The sequence below is a fragment of the Pongo pygmaeus genome, chromosome 15, assembly GCF_028885625.2.
Source record: "Pongo pygmaeus isolate AG05252 chromosome 15, NHGRI_mPonPyg2-v2.0_pri, whole genome shotgun sequence".
NCBI classification, from domain to species: Eukaryota; Metazoa; Chordata; class Mammalia; order Primates; family Hominidae; genus Pongo; species Pongo pygmaeus.
The window spans coordinates 19,541,477-19,563,512 of NC_072388.2; the positions used below are offsets into that span (position 1 = coordinate 19,541,477).

Consider the following 22,036-nt stretch of genomic DNA (forward strand, 5'->3'; position numbering starts at 1 on the left):
ATAAAAAAATGTTATTCCCCATTATCACATCAGTACACTGCTTTGAGAACAAAACTTTTCAACACGGGTACACTGGGCTACGTGGAAAATGACATCACCCAGGAGTGATTTCTCTTTATTATTTCTGCAGTTACCATCCTTATCTGAGTTATCACAGTTCATGAATCTAAGAGGCGGAACTCTACATCATTAGTAAGAGGTTTCACCAAAGTCTAAAGTTGTATTCACTTGTGTTTGATGAACTATCTTTAAAAGACCATAGGTCTATCATTATTTCTTAGACATAATCTAAAGAAAAACAGACTAGAGAAGCCACCTGGTTGTAACAGAATAAGCAGAAGTTTACAGCATGATAGTCCAAGTGGTGATAACTTTAAATAAAACTCAAATTTTTACTGTTTGTAGACAGGAAGTGCTGTCCTAGAGAACCTCCTCCTCCACCAACTATGTACATAGTTTTATCCTATGCATTCCTGTTTTCTGTGGGTTTTTTTGTTTGTTTGTTTTTTGTTTTTTTTGAGACGGAGTCTCACTCTGTCACCCAGACTGGAGTGCAGTGGTGCGATCTCAGCTCACTGAAACCTCTGCCTCCCAGGTTCAAGCGATTCTCCTGCATCAACCTCCCGAGTAGCTAGGATTACAGGCGCCCGCCACTAAGCCCAGCTAATTTTTTGTATTTTTAGTAGAGACAGGATTTCACCATGTTGGCCAGGCTGGTCTCGAACTCCTGACCTCGTGATCTGCCTGCCTTGACCTCCCAAAGTGCTGGGATTACAGGCGTGAGCCACCGCACCCAGCCTGCATTCCTGTTTTTTTAATGGTTTCGGAGGGTAGGGGTAGAGATAGGGTCTCGCTATGTTGCCCAGTCTAGTCTTGAACTCCTGGGCTACAGTTACCCTCCTACCTCGGCTTCCCAAAGTGCTGGGATTACAGGTGTGAGCCACTGTGCCTAGCCTATAATGATCATTTTAATGTTTCCCATGCACTTATTTAGTTTGAACCCTCATAGCAACCCAATGAGGTAATACTCCCATTTCACATATAATACTGAGAGATGAGTTGCACAAGATTATACACTGTTAAGTAGCAGAGCCAGAATGGACTTCAGAATCCCAACTACAATACAAATGTTTATTTAAATAAAGAAGAAAGCTATTGTACAAATATCACTCTTCAGGTTTAGCTTACAGAGCCATGGCTATGGATTCTTAGCTCTGTAAGGAAGTGCTTCTATAAATTCTTAGGTTTAGAGATGATACCATCTGGGTACCTTTGCTTGAACCGTGCAACCACATCTGGGTCTAGTAGGTGGATCCCATCCAGTTGGTTTCCAAGGGTGATCCTGAAACAGGGTAAAAGGAGGGGCAAACCAGAAATCCTGGAATTAGAGGGTTTAATATTGTTAAAAAATGCATACCAAATGAAGACTGCCTATCATCATATCAAATATGCCAATTCTAAAAAGCTGAACATTAGAATAGTATATGGTAGAATTACTAGTTCAGAATTGGCATAGATTCTGGTGTTAAAATAGACTGGATCTGTATTATCTGAGGGTTAGTAACTAATGCTTAGCCAGGCCTGCTTCACAGAGTTGCTACCAGGGAGTATTCTTTGGATAAGCAAACTGCTAGCAGCATGTGTTTTAAGCTCTGTTAAGGGGTGAAAGATGTAATTATTGACAGATTAAATAGATAACTTCGTAACCACCAGGGGGCAGATTCAATACATCACAGAATGGCTGAGGAAGATCCGTAGGTTGTGAAGAGAGTAGAAACCCTAGGGAGCAGTGCTTTTGGGTCCTAGAACCTGTTGAGTTTCTAATGAATATTTGTAGAATCTCATAAAACAGTTTAAATACAAGCTTAAGTGGCTTATGAATCCTGTGAAGCTCATTTATGGACTAGTGGAAAACAATGTGAAGCTCTACTAAGTTCTGTCCTTAATCATAAATAATAGCCCCTTGAGGACTAGCCTATTCTCTGGTCACCTTACCAGTTGGGTTGCACATTGTGCGGTCGTCCAAATAACTCAATCTTGCGAGTGCCAGGAGACAGTCTTTCAATCATGCCATAGATTTCATCTGGTTTATGACTGGTGGAACGAACCTAGGAAATAGAAACTAGCTGCTTTTTAAGTTACACAAGATTGCAATTCTAACCCTTTCTATTATGTTTATGATCTAAATGAGAAAAATCTGGGATGAGAATACACCCAACATGAATAACTGATACCAACAAAAAAATGTGGAAGCTTTGGAGGCCTGGGAAGCACATACCTCAGCTACGATCACATCACAATCCAGACCCTGGTTGAAGCCTTGGGGATTTCCTTTGACACCAACCTGCTCACCACAGATAACAGATTACCTTATGAAACCACACCTTTTGAACTTTTTCTCAATAAGAAATCAAATGATTCTTCTTTGTGCTCCACCTATTGAATTGGGCCCCACTGCTGCTCACCAAGCAGTGTTCCTTCCCATGGTTCAACCAGTGACCTGTACGGCCTGTCCGAATGATGCGTTGCAGTTGATTTGTCTTCACCCAAATAATTTCATCTACCCGTTCATACCTGTGGGGCATAAAAAAGAACTAGAGTTTTAGCCAAACTTTTATAGTTTAGGGGTAGTACCATTTATAGAAGCAAGGAATCACAGAATACTCTGGGAGAAGAGAACACGTATCTCACTGTAACAGTATTACCCTCAAGAGAAAGCAACACAACTACTACTTACCCCCAGAGGTTTAGACATTCTCTCCCCAACTCCATGGCCCTAGAAAGAAATGAGTTAAACAACTATTTGTATGCCCATATTTTTTTTTCCCCTTCAAAATATGTGATGTGTTAAAACACTATAAACACTTTTTCAGTAGACATTCAGTGAACATTTACATGCACAACACCAAAAGCATGGTGGATCTAAGAATGAAAAGATAAAACAGTATTCTCAACAACCTTACCTTTCTCAAAGAACAAATGTAGAGTTAAATATATATTTGGGGTATAATTTGCATTGTAAACAGGCATTAGGACTCAGTAGAAAAAAAGACTGGCTGGGCGTGGTGGCTCACACCTGTAATCCCAGCACTTTGGGAGCTCGAGATGAGTGGATCACAAAGTCAGGAGATAGAGACCATCCTGGCTAACATGGTGAAATCCAGTCTCTACTAAAAATACAAAAAGAAAAAATTAGCTGGGCGTGGTGGCACGTGCCTGTAATCCCAGCTACTCAGGAGGCTGAGGCAGGAGAATTGCTTGAACCTGGGAGGCAGAGGCTGCAGTGAGCTGAGATCACACCACTGCACTCCAGCCTGGGCAACACAGTGAGACTCTCTCAAAAAAGAAAAAAAGACTAAATCAGTCATACATTTAATAGTGGGGCTAGGAAAACCCAGGATTTTATCTCCCATTCAGTATTCACTCTTGTACTGTATCTGTCCATACCTACATAACTGAATTGCATTACCTGCCTGTGACCCAGAGGAAGAGAAAGCCATCATCCTGTAGTACAGGTATGTTGAGCCTGCGCATCTCATCGTCTGTCAGGGTCCCATAGGGCAGTTCCATGTGAATATCCCAGGGTGGGTCAGCCATCACAACTGCAAACTTGCCCAAGATACTGACGTCCAGGTAGCGGATATCACAACAGATCCACTGCATAAAGTGGTATTTGGTCATCTTCCCTACTTTAACTCCCAGATTCATGGCCCGAGTCCCTCTTTTCCATTTGATTTTTCCTATTCCCTTACAAGCTTATCTATCCCCCTCCATTCCCAATAAGCAAGACAAGATTGCTGAATTATGCTCTGCTTTCTTAACGAGTATGGCTGCCCTATCAAACAAGTCCGTAAGTTGAGACGAGTTTTCTGAGCAGACAGGTACCTGAGGTGGGAAGAGTCGGTCTGCACTGGAATCACCTCCAACACTCTGTGTAAGAGCAAGCTCCTGGCTTGGCGTGTGGTCTTTGCTGCCAGGGGCCTCAGAATCCATGCAAGCATCAATTTCATAGTGAACATACTTGCAGGTATCCATGTGGAAACATGTATTAAGGAAAGAGCAGTCACCTAAAGACTCATCAGTGTGTTTATTGATAATTCGTCTGGGAAAATAAAAAGGGAGAATCAAGATGGTGCTCCAGATGTAGATCCAACAGTTCAAATTCCAAATGATTTCAAAATGTCTATTTTATTACCCTCCCCTAATTCTATCGTTAGAGCTTCCTCCAAGAGTTTTAAGGGAGGAAGCTAGCATGGAAATCCATAATTCATACTACAGAACAATTGTAATTCCTCTGTGAGTAAAGACTTGGTTTCCTGTTTTACCACTGGAAGGCAAGCAGTGCAGGAGACTTGGGTAGAACAGAATAAAACACTGACCTAAGAGATTAGGTTCCTTTTCTCCTTAGATTATCCTCCTTTCAGACTACTATAACTTTCACTGTGGCTCAGAGACAGACATACTTTGCTATTCTAAGAGGGAGGGAGCTTTTAAAAAAAAAAAAATCGCAGTTATTTGGGAATACAGCCTGTATTCTTCCCACACAATGCACTTCTGAAAGTATACCTTCAGGGTCTGGAGGACTTACACAAACCATAAACTAAATAAGATTACAGACAGAACCCCAATGACTGGAAGGAATATGCTGAAAAGGAATGGCTGCTTCTGACAAACCCATCCCACCTCATTCCCTTCCAAGAGACCTGAAGTGCAGCTTGCGACAGGGTCGATCAGCATCACTGGCTTTCATGCACTCCTCCTTGGTTCCATAGTCACAGAATTCTTGCACTTGGGCCCGACCTCGAGAGCGAAATTTTTCAACAATGGATTGTTCCTTGGCTGTTGTAGTATTTAATAGCTCTAGGATCTCCTGACTGACCTGTGACAGAAGTAGCCTTGGACTTAAAATGTCTTGTAGATCAAACTGGCTCTTAGACCAACTCCGCAAATTCTTTTTGACATTAATGTCTTATAAGAGAGAAATCAACTTTTTTTTTTTTTTTTTTTTTTTTTTTTTAAGAGATGGGATCTTGCTGTCACCCAGGCCAGAGTGCAGTTGTGTAATCATAACTCACTGTTTCTCCCACTGAACTCCCAGACTCAAGTGATCCTCCCAGCTCAGCCTTCAATTGTAGCTGGGAATACAGGTGCATGACACCATGCCAGCTAATGTTTTAATTACTTTACTTTTTATAGGGATAGGGTCTATGTTGGCCAGGCCGGTCTTGAACTCCTCGCCTCATGTGATCCTCCCGCCTTGGCCTCCCAAAGTGTTGAGACTACAGGAATGAGCCATTGTGCCTAGACCTAAATTAGCTAACTTAATATTGGAAAATTGGAGCCTTCAGATAAGAGATTTGTTAGGGGTTCAGTCCTTCCTCACAAATATGCATTTGGGATGAAATTGAAATGGAAGAGGCCTGGTTCCTACCGCTAAGCATTATGTTAACGTCCCCTCTCCAAGAAGGCATTCCTTCTACAAAAAACATATTTACTGGGTGCTGAACTAAAAAGTATAGTGCTAAACACTTTACTTTTTAGCTCAGAGTCTATTCAATTCTATAAGGCAGGATACGCTGGTATTATCTTCACGTTACAGATGAGAAGACTAAGGCTCAAGAGAAGTTAATTAACATGTTCAAACTCACGCACCAAAAGTACCAAACAGATAAGAACTCATGTCAGGCCAATACTTATACTCAGAACCAATTCACATTATTTAGTCAATTTCCATAATTGGTCTAGTATTCCTCTCCATTCATCTCCCTATATTTCTGTATATTTGGATTCCTCTTCTCTTGATCCAATTCTTTCAGATTCAATGACAGATTATCTAAATAAGAATTTGTCGACATTGGCATTATTGACACTTTGGGACAGACAACTGTTTGTTGTGGGGGTTTGTCCCACTATGCACTGTAGGATGTTTAACAATATCCCTGGCCTCTACCCACTAGATGCCAATAGCACTCCCCCATGTGTGACAATAAAAATGTCTCCAGACATTACTAGATCCCCTGGGAGCTGGGCAGTAGGGAATCATCCCCAGTTGAGAACCACTGCTGTAAACAGTTCCTTGCCCTAGGGGTAAATCCCTGTCAAACAAAGCTATAATTAAGAGCATATTGTGAGAGTATTTTCACATGACCCCTACCTTCTTGCTCTGTTGTTCCTTAGTGGACTGTTGGTTCAGAAGGCTCTCTATCTCCAGATCAACATCTGAGGCAGCATGTTTCCTTGATTTCTTGGCTGGCTCCTTTGCTGGTTCCGATGCTGAAGAGTTCAGACCGGAGACTAACGAACTGGCAAAGGCAGCTACTGTAGTTAAGTCCTGTTCTGCACGCCGCTTCTGCCCTGTGACAGTCCCTGCTACCTCCCCAGGGCCCTTCTTTTCTGCCACAGCACCCATCATGGCAGAGAGCTTGGAATGGTCAGCATAGGTCACAAGAGTAGGATGTGCATCATCTTGTAGGAGACCTCGCTTGACCTCAATCAACTCCTGAGCTGCAAATTTCTGCAGGAGGCTTTCTACCCCATCTTGAGTGGCAGGAGCATCTGGCTAGAGAAGGAGGGGAGGTATGGGCAATAAGACACTGACCGTGAACTGAAAATAAGTTGTAAATCCTAACTCTGTCAGGTCATTACCGTGGAGATGGCAAGACAGATGGACACAGCATCAGTGGGCAATGTTAAGGCCAGATCAGAGAGGTGGTGTAGCAACTTCTTCTCTAACTCAGGATCTGTAGCTAATTCAGGAACTGCTGAAGCTGTGCTGGGCTTAGGGCCACCAGAGGTGGGTGCAGTAGGCACTGGGCTGTCACTACGGAAGGTTGGAGACAATGCTGCCTCTGGATTCCGTAGATCTAAGAATGAAGAGAAGTGAAAATGAAAAAAGGCAACCACTGTTGGTCTATATATTTCTGAGAAGTCAAATTCTCTAGCATTCCCATACACAGATCTTTCATTTTGTGCAGGAAATTCTCTGACCAACTTTAGCACTAGATTACCTATCCTCAATCATACTAAAACATTCACTGCTTTGTCAAGATAATACTGGATTTTCTATCTACCTTTTCTCTATTGAGTGAGTAATGCTTTCCTAATTCCCTATCCTTGCTGTGATACAAAGAAAGTAAATTAGCATGATAGATTTAAATATCCCTACCACCTTTCTATCAACCTACATTTTAATAAAGGACAGGAATATACTCAACAACCTAGGCTGGGATCCGATATTCTTTTTGAAGCATGTAGTGTGAATTTTAATGAATTCAGGCCATTGATCAACAAAGTGTACAAAATGACAATGTTGGGGGCCAACAGTGTTACCTATAACACTCACGAACACAAAAATCTTAATACTTTGCTGAAGCCTTGGTTACCAAATGATATTTCCTGACTATATTATTATCATCTATTACTTCACAAGCTGGGTAGCCATCATAACCTTAATACGATTTGAGAAACTAAAATTAGGACAAAATGTTACCTTTGAGAAAGCCTAATATCTGTGGTGAATTAAAATATAGATGAAATATTAAACTCCTAGGACCTGAACTGAAATTGCTAAATAAAATAAGTAGGCCATTAGTTTACACTTAGAAATATTTTGTTTACTTAAATATTTCCATTCTGGTAAGGCACTGGGGCTCACGCCTGTAATCCCAACACTCTGGGAGGCCAAGGTGGGTGGATCACTTGAGGTGAGGAGTTCGAGACCAGCCTGGCCAACATGGTGAAATGAACTCTGTCTCTACTAAAATACAAAAAAAAAAAAATTAGCTAGGGGTGGTGGCGCAAGGTTATAATCCCAGCTACTGGGGAGGCTGAAGCAGGAGAATTGCTTGAACCCCCGGGGCAGAGGCTGCAGTGAGCCAACATCATGCCAATGCACTCCAGACTGGGCGACAGAGCAAGACTCTGTCTCAAAAAATATATAAATAAATAATTCATTAATTTGAAAATTTTCCACTCTAATGGAAACTGAATTTATTAAAATCGGACTCAGGGCTTGGTGTGGTGCCTTATATCTGTAATCCCAGCACTCTGAGAGGCCAAGGTGGGAGGATCACTTGAGCCTAGGAATTCCAGACCAGTCAGGGGAACATGGTGAAACCCAGTGTCTCTACAGAAAATTTTTTTAAAAATTAGCCACACATGGTGGCCTGTGCCTGTAGTCCCAGCTGCTGGGGAGGCTGAGGTGGGAGGATTCCACTCTCACCCATTTCTTCTTTCGTTTTCAGTTTCTCCAGTTAGTAACTGAAGATGTTCTTTGAGTAATTAAGAAGTGAGTGAGAAAATTTTTAAGTGAGAAATCTATAAAAAGAACCATGTTAACATAAATATTTCTGTCCCTACAACTTGGTATTGACTTTTCTCATTGGTAATCTGACTGATTTAATACTGCTCATTCCAATATCTAGTGATGTAATTCAGGTTATGAATCCTTGTATTAATAACACCTCCTGGGAGGTTTTTGTTCCCCCACATTACATTCAGAATATCAGAGCTGGAAATACCTTTTTTAAGGTTATTAGGAGGAGGGAGCTTATGTTTAATGTGGTGGATAAAACTTAACTGCTGGTTAATACAATTGTTATTCAGGTGAAATTCCCTAAACTTTTCACATGCAAAGTTTTGTATGTATACAGTCATTTGGGGAAAAGTTTTATCATCCCTAAAACTGGTTACTGTCCAGAAAATGATTAAGAATTCCTGGGTTCCAAATCCTTCATAAGGTATTTATTCATTTATTTATTCAACACATTTACTCAATGCCTCCGCTCTGCTGCAACTACACTGACATTCTGTTTCTAATCTAACGAAAATAATGTGTTGGGTTCAGCAAAATAATACATAATACTTGATTCACCTTTTAATTAAGAGAACCACTGAAATTAATATGGTCTGATTACAAATTTGCTGAATCCTTAAACATGTCAACATCTATATGCACATCTTCAATCTCAAGAAATATACTGGAGCAGTTCACATATTTACTATGTGCTAAACCTGGCCAAATATAGTTTGTTTCCATTAAAATAAAGATTTTTTTTTTTTGAGACGGAGTCTTGCTCTGTTGCCCTGGCCAAAATAAATATATTTTTTAAGTAATACTTTTCTTTTTAAAAAAATATACTTTACCAACATGAGATATAACACCCATTAGGATGGCGCTTCCTCAAAAATCAAAAATAGAATTACCATATGATCTAGCAATTCCACTTTTGGGTATATGCCCAAAAGCATTAAAGTGGGGTCTCGGCCGGGTGTGGTTGGCTCACACCTGTAATCCTAGCACTTTGGGAGGCCGAGGCAGGCGGATCACGAGGTCAGGAGATCGAGACCATCCTGGCTAACACAGTGAAACACCGTCTCTACTAAAATTACAAAAAAATTAGCCGGACGTGGTGGCAGGCACCTGTAGTCCCAGCTACTCGGGAGGCTAAGGCAGGAGAATAGGGTGAACCTGGGAGGTGGAGCTTGCAGTGAGCCGAGATTGCGCCACTGCACTCCAGCCTGGGTGACAGAGCGAGACTCCGTCTCAAGAAAAAACAAAACAAAAGAAAACAAAAAAGAATTAAAGCGGGGTCTCAAAGAGATATTCGTACACCCAGGTTCATAGCAGCATTATTTACAACAGCCAAAAGGCAGAAGTAACCCAAACGCCCACCCATGGATGAATGAACAAAATGTGTTATATACATACAGTGGAATATTATTTATCCTTAAAAAGGAAGGAGGCCAGGCATGGAGGCTTATGCCTGTAATCCCAGCACTTTGGGAGGCTGAGGATGGAGGATCACTTGAGCTCAGGAGTCCAAGACCAACCTAAGCAACACGGTGAAACCCTGTTGGGCGTTTTGCCCAAAAAATACAAAAAATTAGCAGGGCAAGGTTGTATGTGCCTGTAGTACATACAACAGGCACCTGCCACCACACCTGGCTAATTTTTATATTTTTAGTAGAGACAGGGTTTCACCATGTTGGCCAGGCTGGTCTTGAACTCCTGACCTCAGGTGATCCACCCGCCTTAGCCTTCCAAAGGCTGTGGACACCTGTAGTCACAACTATTCGGGAGGCTGAGGCAGGAGAATTGCTTGAACCCTGGAGGCAGAGGTTGCAGTGAGGTGAGATGGCACCACTGCACTCCAGCCTGGGCAACAAGAGCGAAACTCTGTCTCAAAAAATAAATAAATAAATAATAAAAATGCCAATCTAACAAAGGTCTCCCAATATTTTGCCCATAGTATTTTCCACTATTAACGATATGGATACATTTTAGTTCATTTTACATCATCTTTTGACACTCAGTTCAGTAGTCGGTAATTATCAAATTTCAGTAATGCTATAAAAAACAAGATGTGGCCGGGCGCGGTGGCTCACACCTGTAATCCCAGCAATTTGAGAGGCTGAGATGGGTGGATCACGAGGTCAGGAGATCGAGACCATCCTGGCTAACACTGTGAAACCCCGTCTCTACTAAAAACAATACAAAAAAATCAGCCAGGCATGGTGGTGGGCACCTTTAGTCCCAGCTACTTGGGAGGCTGAGGCAGGAGAATGGCGTGAACCCGGGAGGCGGAGCTTGCAGTGAGCCGAGATCGCGCCACTGCATTCCAGCCTGGGCGACAGATGTGGTAGGCAAATTTTTATTTCCGGTGAGAAACGAATGGAATAATCTGAACTTTTATCAAGTCTTGAGTTATATCTTACATGATAACATGATTCATAAACTTACAATACAGTGTTTCACAAGGGTTTCTTAAGAATCCTAAAGCTCAACAAAATACATTCTTTGAAATAATCAAAATAACACAGAAAGAACAGTGACATTCTGGTTTAATTGGTACGTTTCATCTTTACCTATTACCACAGTACCAAATGATGGATCAGATCAAGCTCTCGGTCAGAAGACAAGATACATTTAATTACAACCCCCAAAATACTTTTATAAGAGTCTTAACTAGGCTGGGATTACATCTGTAATCCCAGCACTTTGGGAGTCCAGGGTGGGAGGATAGCTTGAGCCCAAGAGTCCAAGACCAGCCTGGGCACCGTGGCAAGGCCCTGTTTCTACAAAAAAACAAAAATTAAAAATTAGGCAGGCATGGTAGGGCACACCTGTGGTGCTAGCCACTCAGGAGGAGGCTGAGGCAGGAGGATCACTTGAGCCCTGAGGTCGAGACTGCAGTGAGCTGTGTTCATGCCACTGAACTCCAGCCTGGGTAACAGAATGAGATTCTTGTCTTACACACACACACAGAAAACGGGTCTTAGCTATATTGTTAGCTAGATATACAAGTCAAAAGATATTCGTATCTAAAAAAGAAAAAATAAATAAATAAAAATAAAAAAGGATATGTACATGCAAGGAGAATACAGTCTTATTGTCAAAAATATTAAACATGTTTAGCAAGGACCTGGATCAAAGTATCAAGGCTCTAGTAGTTAGGTCTGCATACAGCACAAAGTTTGGTTAATACCAAAATGTAGTTAATGTCATAGAAAAATGAAATGAAACTTAAAATGACCAAGAGCAATTAGAATCATTCGTTGAAAGAGTATGAATTTAGAAATGGAAAAGTATAAAGAAGTATGATGCCGGGCACAGTGGCTCACAACCTGTAATCCCAGCACTTTGGGAAACTGAGGCGGGCAGATCAGCTGAGGTTGGGAGTTTGAGACCAGCCTGACCAACATGGAGAAACCCCGTCTCTACTAAAAATACAAAATTAGCCAGGAGCGGTGACACATGCCTGTAATCCCAGCTACTCAGGAAGCTGAGGCAGGAGAATCGCTTGAACCTGGGAGGCGGAGGTTGCGGTGAGCCAAGATCGCGCCATTGCACTCCAGCCTGGGCAACAAGAGCGAAACTCCATCTCAAAAATAAATAAATAAATAAGTATGATGAGGAACAATTAAAACCAAGAAACAACAAACAACACCACAGATAGAGGATGGCCCGTCACAAAAACGACAGAAAGGTGAACACAAAGTAGTCAATGATGTAGTACACCAATATAGCGGCTTTTTAAAAGTTAATTTTGTAGGCCAGGCGTGGTGGCTCACGCCTGTAATCCCAGCACTTTGGGAGGCCAACATGAGTGGACTGCTTGAGCTCAGGAGTTAGAGATCAGCCTGGGCAACATGGTGAAACCCCCTCTCTACCAAAAATACAAACATTAGCTGGGCATGGTAGCACACACCTGTGGTCCCAGCTACTTGAGAGGCTGAAGTGGGAGGATCGCTGGAGCCCAGGAAGTCAAGGCAGCAGTGAGCCATGATCATGCCACAGCACTCCAGCCTGGGTGACAGAGGGAGACCCTGTCTCTAAGTAACTAACTAAATAATTTTGCAGATCACTTTGTTGAAACAAACAACTACCTGATCCTCAGGTTCCCTTTTGCAACTGCCATTGCTGAAAGGGAAAAGATTCCACAAGAGAATTAAATAGGCTGGATATGGTGGCTCTCACTTGTAATTCAAACACTTTGGGAGGCTTAGGCAAGAGGACAGCTTGAGCCCAGGTGTTCAAGACAAATTTGGGCAACATAATGAGACCTTATCTCTATTAAAAAGTTAAAAATTAGCCAGGCATGGTGGCATGCACCTGTAGTCCCAGCTACTCAGGAGGATGAGCCGGGAGACTGCTACACTCCAGCCTGGGCAACGGTGAGAGACGCTATCTCAACAACAAAAGCAAAAAAAGTCGTTGGCATCATTTATGCACATTTTTAAAAAGTTTCAAAACAGGAAACCAAAGAATAGGGGAAAAAACATAACAAAACAAAAAACTGTATCTATAAATAAATCAATGAAGTTTCTAGAGCAAGGGAAAAAAAATTCTCCCTCTTAGGTAATTCAGAAACTACTCTGAGACTTGACTACTAATTATTGCCTGATGACATGACTTGCACTTCTTACTCTACTATCCTCCCCTCTTACCTCTTTAATTATCTAGGTCCTATATAGCCATAAAGGCCAAATTCAAGTGCCAGTTCCACTATGATGGCTTTGATGGCTTCACTACCTACACCAGCTCTTGTGACTTCTCTTCACTGTACAGACTGTAGACTCATTCATTTGGTTTGGTACCAAACCAAATGTACCTTGGATAAGGTATATATATCTTATCATATTCCTCACTTTTTGTAAGCATCTACCCTTGAATCCTATGCTTTTTAAACTTCTTGAGGACAGGGGCAATTTCTTACTTATTTTTGTCTAATTAGACCCATGAACACTGCAGATACTCAAGAAAGGAAATTAATTAGGTGGGAGGATCCTGCCAGTGCATCTTCTATTTCTAGCGGCCAGAATACGAGCACATGAACCTAACATGATCTAGACAAGATTTAGAGATGCAGTTGAAGATACTGACAAATACTGGAACAATCTACCACAAGGGTGATACTGAGTCACTATTTTTGCAGAGCTTTGTTACTAGTTTGCCTTAAATAATTCAGAGTTTGTCCTGAGGGTAGGGAGTGGATAACAGTGAACTTAATCTTTTAAATTTCCTTCAAGTTTTATGATCGTGACATGGGGGCAACAGGAGAAGAGAAAAAGTTTGGAAACCAAACACAAGTGTTTTCAGATTCCTGCTAGGTATGTAAATGGCTAAGTCAATGCCGGTAGGGATACTCATTCAGAAACACCCAGTGCCACTCTGTACGGGCCACTAAATTGGGCACTGTGGATATAAAGGTTCATTCCTCGCTTACTGTACCGACAGCTGCCAAGAAATGACCACTACAAAACAGTCGTTATAACTGAGGGAACAAAGCGCCAAAGCAGCAACAAAAAGGGGTTCTTGCTGCTTCGCGGGATAGGGGGCTGAGCAGCCTCACAAAGGCGACGTCCTCGCAGGCTGAAGAGGAGTGGGCAAGGCGGACGAGGGTGGGGCTCAAGCGTCGGTCCGGTAAAAGTGAGCTGGAAGAACCGAGGAGAAGGGCGAAGGTCTGTGCTGCTGAAGGTGGAGAGGGAGTACCATGTACGAGGCTTTATAGAAATGGCCGTTTGGTAAAGGGCAGTGACTCTGGAGCTTTTTCTCTAGGGATCCCGCCCGTCCTCCCCGGTTGAGCCTCGGCCCCAACAGCCCAGTGCCTCACCCAAGTGCCCCGAGTCCTGCTTCCGCCTCCGCTGCAGCCTCTCCCGCAGAGAGTCCAGCTGCTTCTTGTGGGCCTGGATAGAGCTCCACGTGTCCGACATCCTAGTCTCCCAGCTCTGACGCCTCTCGAATAAGGCGCGGCGGACTAGCACCTCCCAGCACTCGCTCCAGGATATAACCAGTTCTCACGCGGACACCCCGAAGGCTAACCGGAAAATGACCCCTGGAGATCAGCAACACAGAAAAGTCATTTCCGGTGTCGCGCTTTCTTGGACGCTGTAGAGAGCCACGTTAGGTGTTGGCAGAGCGGCCGGTATAGTCGTTATAACCACTCTCTCATGCTTCCGGGCACAGTGAGGCTATGGTTGCCATGTTGGTGACTGGCAGAGCGGCCATGTTGCTTATAGACGCGCATGCGGCCATGTTGAATATTCGGAGAGGAGTCCTGAGAGTTGACCTGTGTTGAAGTAGCACTCGTAGAGAGCAACACCATATAGTACAGTTTTGGGGTTTTTTTGGTTTTTTTTTGAGACAGAGTTTCACTCTGTCGCCCTGGCTGGAATTCAATGGCGCGATCTCGGCTTACCGCAACCTCCACCTCCCGGGTTCAAGTGATTTGCCTGCCTCAGCCTCCCGAGTAGCTGGAATTACAGGCGCCCGCCACCACGCCCAGCTAATTTTTTGTATTTTTAGTAGAGACGGGGTTTCACTGTGTTGGCCAGGCTAGTCTCGAACTCCTCACCTCGTGATCCGCCCTCCTCGGCCTCCCAAAGTGTTAGGATTACAGGCGTGAGCCACCACGCCCGGCCATAGTACAGATTTTTAAGATGAAGGATCACTAGTTCCTTTTGACAGTTTGGTACTAACATACCTTTTCCACTGAAGGTCGTGGTGGTTTGTTTCCATGCGTTCATTTACAAAAAATAAATATAAAAAAATAAAAAACACAACGGTGGTCCCCAATCTGAGGTGAGGAGGGGGTGGTGGTGGGTGCGCGCATGCTTCTTTGTATGGACGAGGCGTGGGGAAGTGAGGACGGCTGATGAAGGAAAAATACGAGAGGTCTTCAAATACGTGATCTCTCTCTTAGGATAAATTTACAAAGTACGTGTAATCGATTAAAATCGGGTTCTGACACTAAGAGGGCTTTGAGGTCCTGGTTGCGTTGTGTTTTTTGTTATGAGAGCTACTTGCATGAGTGTGTTCAGTTTGTGAAATGTAATTGAGCTGAACATTTTGGTATGTGCACTTTTCTGTATGTGTAGTAAACTTCAATACAAGGTTGGTGCTGGTGGTTTTTTCCTACAATCCTTATTTTCTTTCCTTTTTTTGACACATTTTCATTCTTTTTTTTTTTTTTTTTGAGATGGAGTCTCACTCACTCTGTCACCCAGGCTTTGGCAATGGCGTAGTCTCAGCTCACTGCAACCTCCGCCTCCTGGGTTCAAGCGATTCTCCTGCCTCAGCCTCCCTAGTAGCTGGGATTACAGGCACGTGCCACCACACCTGGCTAATTTTTGTATTTTTAGTAGAGACGGGGGTTTCACTATGTTGGCCAGGCTGGTCTCGAACTCATGACCTCATGATCTGCCCCCGCAATCTGCCCCTGCCTCAGCCTCCCAAAGTGCTGGGATTACAGGCGTGAGCCACCGAGCCCGGCCTGACACAGAGTTTCATTCTTATTGCCCAGGCTGGTGTGCAGTGGTGTGATCTCAGCTCCCTGCAACCTCCGCCTCCCAGATTCTAGCTGCCTCAGCCTACCTAGTAGCAGGTATTACAGGCACCTGCCACCATGCCCAGTTAATTTTGTATTTTTAATAGAGACGGCGGTTTCACCATTTTGGCCAGGCTGGTCTCAAACTCCTGACCTTAGCTCATCAGCCTGCCTTGGCTTTCCAACATGCTGGGATTACAGGTGTGAGCCACCAGCTTGGCCTTTTTTTTTTTTTTTTTTTTTTTTTTTTAATGGAGCTCCCTGAATGGAAATATTTCGGGAATCACTGACTTATCCAATGTCTACGTGATGCCATACACTGTTGTCCAAAAAATACAAAAAATAGTTTGACTGGCATGGCTCCTGTTTTCAAAGAGTTTATAATCTGGTAAAGGAGCTGTGAGCCAGTTTATTAATACTGAACCATCTTCACAGCATGAGGTAGCATGGGCATAGACTCTTTAAAAAACAAAAACAAAACAAAACAAAAAAACAGGAAAAAAAAAAAAAGTGATTTCAAAGAAGAGGAAGATGCCAAGTTTAATGACCCAGGAAGGCATTGGAAAGAAGCTGGCATCAAGGTTCAGGCTTGAAGTGACCACTAAGGTTTCAGTAGGTGAAGGTATAGGAGGGAAATCCAGGTCTGGAATATGATAAAGGCAAAGGTCTAGACTAGAGGTAGGAAAGCATGATGTGTGTTATGCCAATCCGGATTAGTTCGCCAGAACATAAAGATTTATATTTGGGAATATTGGGAGAAATTTTAGGTTTCCAAATTTGAGGCCAGGTTGTATAAGGTACATGGTACCTGAGTAAAGACTTGGTAATTTATTCAGAATACAGTAGGAAACATGTAGAGTTTGTAAATAGGAATGTTTCAAAATTGATTTGCTGTTCTAGATAAATTGAGGTGAGGATGAAGGAGATTTTGGAGAGGACGAAGATGGTTAGTAGTCCATTGTAACTGTCTGATGAGAAGAACTTTAAAAGCTGGTTATGAACAGTAATGAAAAGGAAGGGGTGAATATGAAGGGAGCTATTGAAAGATGTATGTGTATTGTAATATGACTTTTATCCATTCAGTAAGTATTGAGTACTATGTGTTAGATACCATGGATTTAGTAGTGATCAAAATACTAATTTCCATCTCGTTTTCTGAACTTAATTTACTTTTAGGGAATTTACACTATCTTTTGGGATGTGTAACTTTGTTTTTTTGTTTTTGTTTTATTGAGACAAGCCTCACTCTTTCACTGCCAGAGGGCAGTGGTGCAAAGAAGTAGCACAAGTACTCCTGAAAGACAATCAAATCAAGGGCAGCTCCCAGAAGCTTTTGCTTTCACATGAACTCTGGGTAACTTATTACAATGGCATATTGGGCAAATTTTAGAAGTACAGGAAGGCTTCTTAGCATGATCTTCTTGTAGAGAGATTCTTTTTAGACTCCTCTTGACCAGTTTGCTGCTCAAAAGAAAGACATTGCTTTCTTGTCAGCCCGTAGCCCTCAGCAGTACACAGAGGAGAAGGAGGAGGAGGAGGAGGAGGAGGGAAAAATGCAGAATTCTTCTAGTCAAAACAGAGTGTAAGCCTAATTTTGAGCAGATGGGTGCTGCATGCATTACACTTCTCAACTTTTCCTCATATCTGCTGTGGTAGAATGCTTCCAGAGTTGGCCACAACAATGCCTCCCACCCACGTGCCCTTAGGCAGTGTGACTTTGCCCGCTTTCAATCAATAAGTAAAGCTTATTCCCCCTCCTCTTGAATCTGAGCTAGGCTTCTGACTAGCTTTCACCAAAAGAATGTGGCAGAAGTGATATTCCCTGAGTTCTAGACCTTAAGAGGTCTAGACCTTAAAAGGCGTTACAGCTTCCGGGATTTGGTTTTGTTTTGTATCTAATTTTTGAGAGAGAGTCCCTGGGTCTCTTCCATCTAAACACTGTTGAAGCAAGAGACAGATCTGAGGGACCTCCAAATGTGCTGCCACAGCTTCTGTTTCTGCCCTCTTGGAACACTGGGCCTTCATGGAAGTCCAGTCACCCTGATAGACCACTTAAAAAGAGAGACCCTGGAGGATGAAGGATGGTAAGGAGAGAGGGTTCAGCATTCCAGCCAGCCATCTGAGTAGCCAGAAGTTGAGGCCATCTTGGCTTCTCCAGTCCAGATGAAAGCTGCATGAGTGAGCCAAGTCCTCACCACATGGAACGTAGACAAGCCATCCTACCAGGCACTCCATGGAATCATAAGCAAATACGTAAGTATTAAGACACTAGGCTGGGTGCGGTGGATCACACGTGTAATCCTAGCACTTTGGGAGGCCAAGGTGGGTGTATCATGAAGTCAGGAGTTCAAGGCCAGCCTGGCCAACATAGTGAAACCCCATCTGTACTAAAAATACAAAAATTAGCCGGGTGTGGTGGCATGTGCCTGTAGTTTCAGCTACTTGAGAGGTTGAGGCAGGAGAATCGCTTGAACCCAGGAGGCAGAGGTTGTGGTGAGCTGAGACGGTGCCATTGCACTCCAGCCTGGGCGACAGAGCAAGACTCTGTCTCAAAAAAAAAAGAAGACATTAGTTGGCTGTGTGCTGTGGTATGTGCCTGTAATCCCAGCTGCTTTGGAGGCTGAGGTGGGAGGATCCCTTGAACTCAGGAGTTCAAGACCATCCTAGGCAACATACCGAGACCCCATCTCAAACATAGTACTAACTGTATACTTCATTTTTTTTTTTTTTTTTTGAGATGGAGCCTTGCTCTGTTACCCAGGCTGGAGTACAGTGGCACGATCTCGGCTCACCACAACTCCCCCTCCCGGATTCAAGCAATTCTTCTGCCTCAGCCTCCCAAGAAACTGGGACTACAGGCATGTACCACCATGCCCGGCTAATTGTATTTTTAGTAGAGACAGGATTTCACTATGTTGGCCAGGCTGGTCTCAAACTCCTGACCTCGTGATCCACCCGCCTTGGCCTCCCAAAGTGCTGGGATTACAGGCGTGAGCCATCGTGCCCAACCCTTCGCTTTTTACTTGATTCTTTGGATGAATGTTTTTTTCCCTCAAGTCTTGTTCATATCTGACTAAAAACAGAATGTCCACTAGGGTTAGTCAACCTACTGTTATTAAATGTTAGAAAAGGAAGTATAAAATAAAGGGAAGTCAAAGTTGGGTCTAATTGAGAATAAGACTAGTGAAATCTGTTTTAAGGATCAGAAGACAAGTGTTTGTTGATTGACTAAGAAGTTCCAGGGATGATAACCAAAGTTACAGGTGCAGGACTTTCTGAGAGATGAGAATGTGCCAATAAATTCTGCGCCTTATTCAGGGGTGACACAGGTTGAATTCCCTGAGAAGCAGATGCTGGGACAGAACTGGTATAAGGAAAGACAGTGGGGGAAAGGGGGAGTGGAATTGATTAGGGAGAGCTGTCAGACCACAATGCAGACCTGATAAAGTCTCTGCTAGTCCAGTGGGAAGTTCCAGAGCAAATATTGTTCATTAGAGTCCTATGTTCCAATGGCTAAGCCCGTGTACCTTGCTCAGTTTTGGGCCAAGGATTGGAGAAGAGCAGTACAGCTGGAGGTTGTCAGCTAACCAGGCTCCTTGCACTTGGTAGCCAGTTCTTTCTTGAAGGAACATCTCAAAAGCAGCCCATCTCTGTGTCTGCCAAACAGAGTGCGATGGATCTTATACAGGTTTTTTTTTTTTTTTGAGATGGAGTCTTGCTCTGTCTCCCAGGCTGGAGTGCAGTGGCGCGATCTCGGCTCACTGCAACCTCCACCTCCCAAGTTCAAGTCATTCTCTTGCCTCAGCCTTCTGAGTAGCTGGATTCCAGGTGCCTGCCACCACACTTGGCTAATATTTATTTGTTTTTGAGACGAAGTTTCGCTCTTGTTGCCCAGGCTGTAGTGCAATGGCACGATCTCAGCTCACTGCAAACTTCTCCTCCCGGGTTCAAGTGATTCTCCTGCCTCAGCCCCCCGAGTAGCTGGGATTACAGGTCCCTGCCACCACGCCCGGCGAATTTTGTATTTTTAGTAGAGATGGGGTTTCACCACATTGCCCAAGCTGGTCTCGAACTCCTGACCTCAGGTGATCCACCTGCCTCGGCCTCCCAAAGTGCTGGGATTACAGGCGTGAGCCAGGGCACCCGGCCTTATATAGGTTCTTAAATGACAACTGCATTGGTTCCTAAGTTGTATAGGTTGCGTTAATATACTTGAGAGTGGTTATTGTGAAAGCTGAATTCAAGAGAATTGGATGCTCCCTTTCCCTTCTCCATTTTTGAATTACAAATTTGAATTCCCTCTCTGATTCCATGGGACATTGTCCATTATCTGTCATAGTTCCTGTTACCCCCCAAATAAAAGTATTTGTTTAAAGCTAGGCAATATGGTATGTGCCTGTAGTCCCAGGAGGCTGAGATGGGAAGATCAATTAAGCCAAGGAGTTGGAGTTCAACATGTACAATACTGAGACCCTGTCTCTTAAAAAAAAAAAAGTATCTGTTTACATTTTCCCGCTGAGACTGAGCTCCCCTAAGGGCAGAAGTTTCTCTAATGATGTTTTGGTCAACTATGGACCATGTGCACAACAACAGTTCCATAAGATCATAATGGAGCTGAAAAACTCCTGTCACCTAGTGACGCTGTAGTTGCCATAATGTTGTAGCACAGTTACTTCATTTTAAATAAATTTAGTGTTGTCTAAGCATACAGTGTTTATAAAGTTTACAGTAGTTTACAGTAATGTCCTAGATCTTCACATTCACTTACCATGCACTCACTAACTTACCCACAGCAACTTCCAGTCCTGCAAACTCCATTCATGGAAAGTGCCCTATATAGGTGTATCATTTTTTAATTGTATTTTGTATTATTTGTATTATTGTATTTTTACTGTACCTTTTGTATGTCTAGATACACAAATATCATTGTGCTACAATTGCCTACAGTATTTAGTACAGTGATATCCTGTACAGGTTTGTTGCCTGGGAGCAATAGGCTATAACATATAATCTAGGTTTGTAGTAGGCTATACCATCTTGGTTTGTGTAAGTACATTCTGTGAGGTTTGCACAACAACAAAATTGCCTAATGATACATTTCTTGGAATGTGTCCTGGTCATTAAGTGAGGCATAACAGTATTTACCTTTGCACCTAGCCAACACTTGGTCTCTTTTTAAATTTTTTTTTCTTTGAGACAGAGTCTCCCTCTGTCACCCAGGCTGGAGTGCAGTGGCACGATCTTGGTTCACGGCAACCTTCGCCTCCCAGATTCAAGCAATTCAAGTGATTCAGGCAATTCTCCTACCTCAGCCTCCAGAGTAGCTAGGATTACAGGCCACTACCACCTGGCTGATTTTTGTATTTTTAGTAGAGATGGGGTTTCGCCATGTTGGCCAGTCTGGTCTCGAACTCCTGACCTCAGGTGATCCGCCCGCCTCGGCCTCCCAAAGTGCTAGGACTACAGGCATGAACCACCGTGCCCAGCCTAAAAATTATTTTGACTGGGAATTGAGAACTCTTGGTCTCTGAAACAAAGTAAATCCTCAAAAGTCAACTGAATGAGCGAAGAAGCTGTCTCTTGCTTCTTATAATAGCAATGACTTTATTCATCCAATTTGAACTAGATCCTCTGTTTCATGTAAAATAAGTGTTTTGCAAGCTGCATTTATTTACATATTCATTCCTGCATGTTAGACTTAATTCAACTTCCAAAAAGACTGTCCAGCAAAAAGTTACTGAAAGTGGGAAATGGTGGGGCTGAGCATAGAGATAGGGTCAGTTATAAGAAGGAAGAAATTAAAGGCTCTAAGAAGAGAAAGAATAAATTAGGGATGAAGGGAGAAAAGAAATAGAAATAAAAGCTATCAAATAAGAGGAAGTCAATGAAAGGAGAAAAAGCAGGACAGGAGAGAGAAAAGAATGAAAAGGAGGCAGAAAGAAAAGAAAGTAGAGCTGTGAAAAAGGGGGGTGGGGATTCAGGCTTAGTGCTGGCCTGCCCAAGGAAGTATCCATCAATAAAAGCCTCACTGACAGCTGTTACCATAATGGGAACTGGCACCTAAAGAGAGGGCAAGTCTGGTTTAATTAGTTAAATGGCATTATCTGTGTCCAGTGGGGATGGGAGAGGTTAAGGGGATGGAAGGATTGGTGACCCACCTCCTTCCACAGGCTGAGAGAAAACGCAGATCTACAAAGCTTTGCCAGAAA

The 22,036-nt window shown here is 43.1% G+C and overlaps 1 protein-coding gene across 1 annotated transcript; it reads right to left on the reverse strand.

Moving 5' to 3' along the window:
• Positions 1-1,110: 1,110 nt before the first annotated feature.
• Positions 1,111-14,428, reverse strand: METTL3 (methyltransferase 3, N6-adenosine-methyltransferase complex catalytic subunit). The gene is made up of 11 exons (XM_054448260.2): positions 14,115-14,428; positions 6,646-6,863; positions 6,155-6,559; positions 4,704-4,879; positions 3,886-4,102; positions 3,470-3,657; positions 2,738-2,776; positions 2,466-2,574; positions 2,279-2,344; positions 1,996-2,108; positions 1,111-1,342 (listed from the first exon to the last, which is right to left on the reverse strand). The coding sequence occupies exons 1-11, from the start codon at positions 14,212-14,214 to the stop codon at positions 1,231-1,233; spliced, it is 1,743 nt and encodes a 580-aa protein (XP_054304235.1). The 5' UTR covers positions 14,215-14,428; the 3' UTR covers positions 1,111-1,230.
• Positions 14,429-22,036: the final 7,608 nt, after the last annotated feature.

Coding starts and splice junctions, on each gene's coding strand:
- METTL3 (XM_054448260.2), bottom strand. CDS start 14,214: ATGTCGGACACGTGGAGCTCTATCCAGGCCCACAAGAAGCAGCTGGAC. Junction 3,658..3,885: donor ACCGACTCTTCCCACCTCAG/GTACCTGTCTGC, acceptor CACTTTATGCAG/TGGATCTGTTGTGATATCCG. Junction 2,575..2,737: donor GAATGTCTAAACCTCTGGGG/GTAAGTAGTAGT, acceptor TATGCCCCACAG/GTATGAACGGGTAGATGAAA.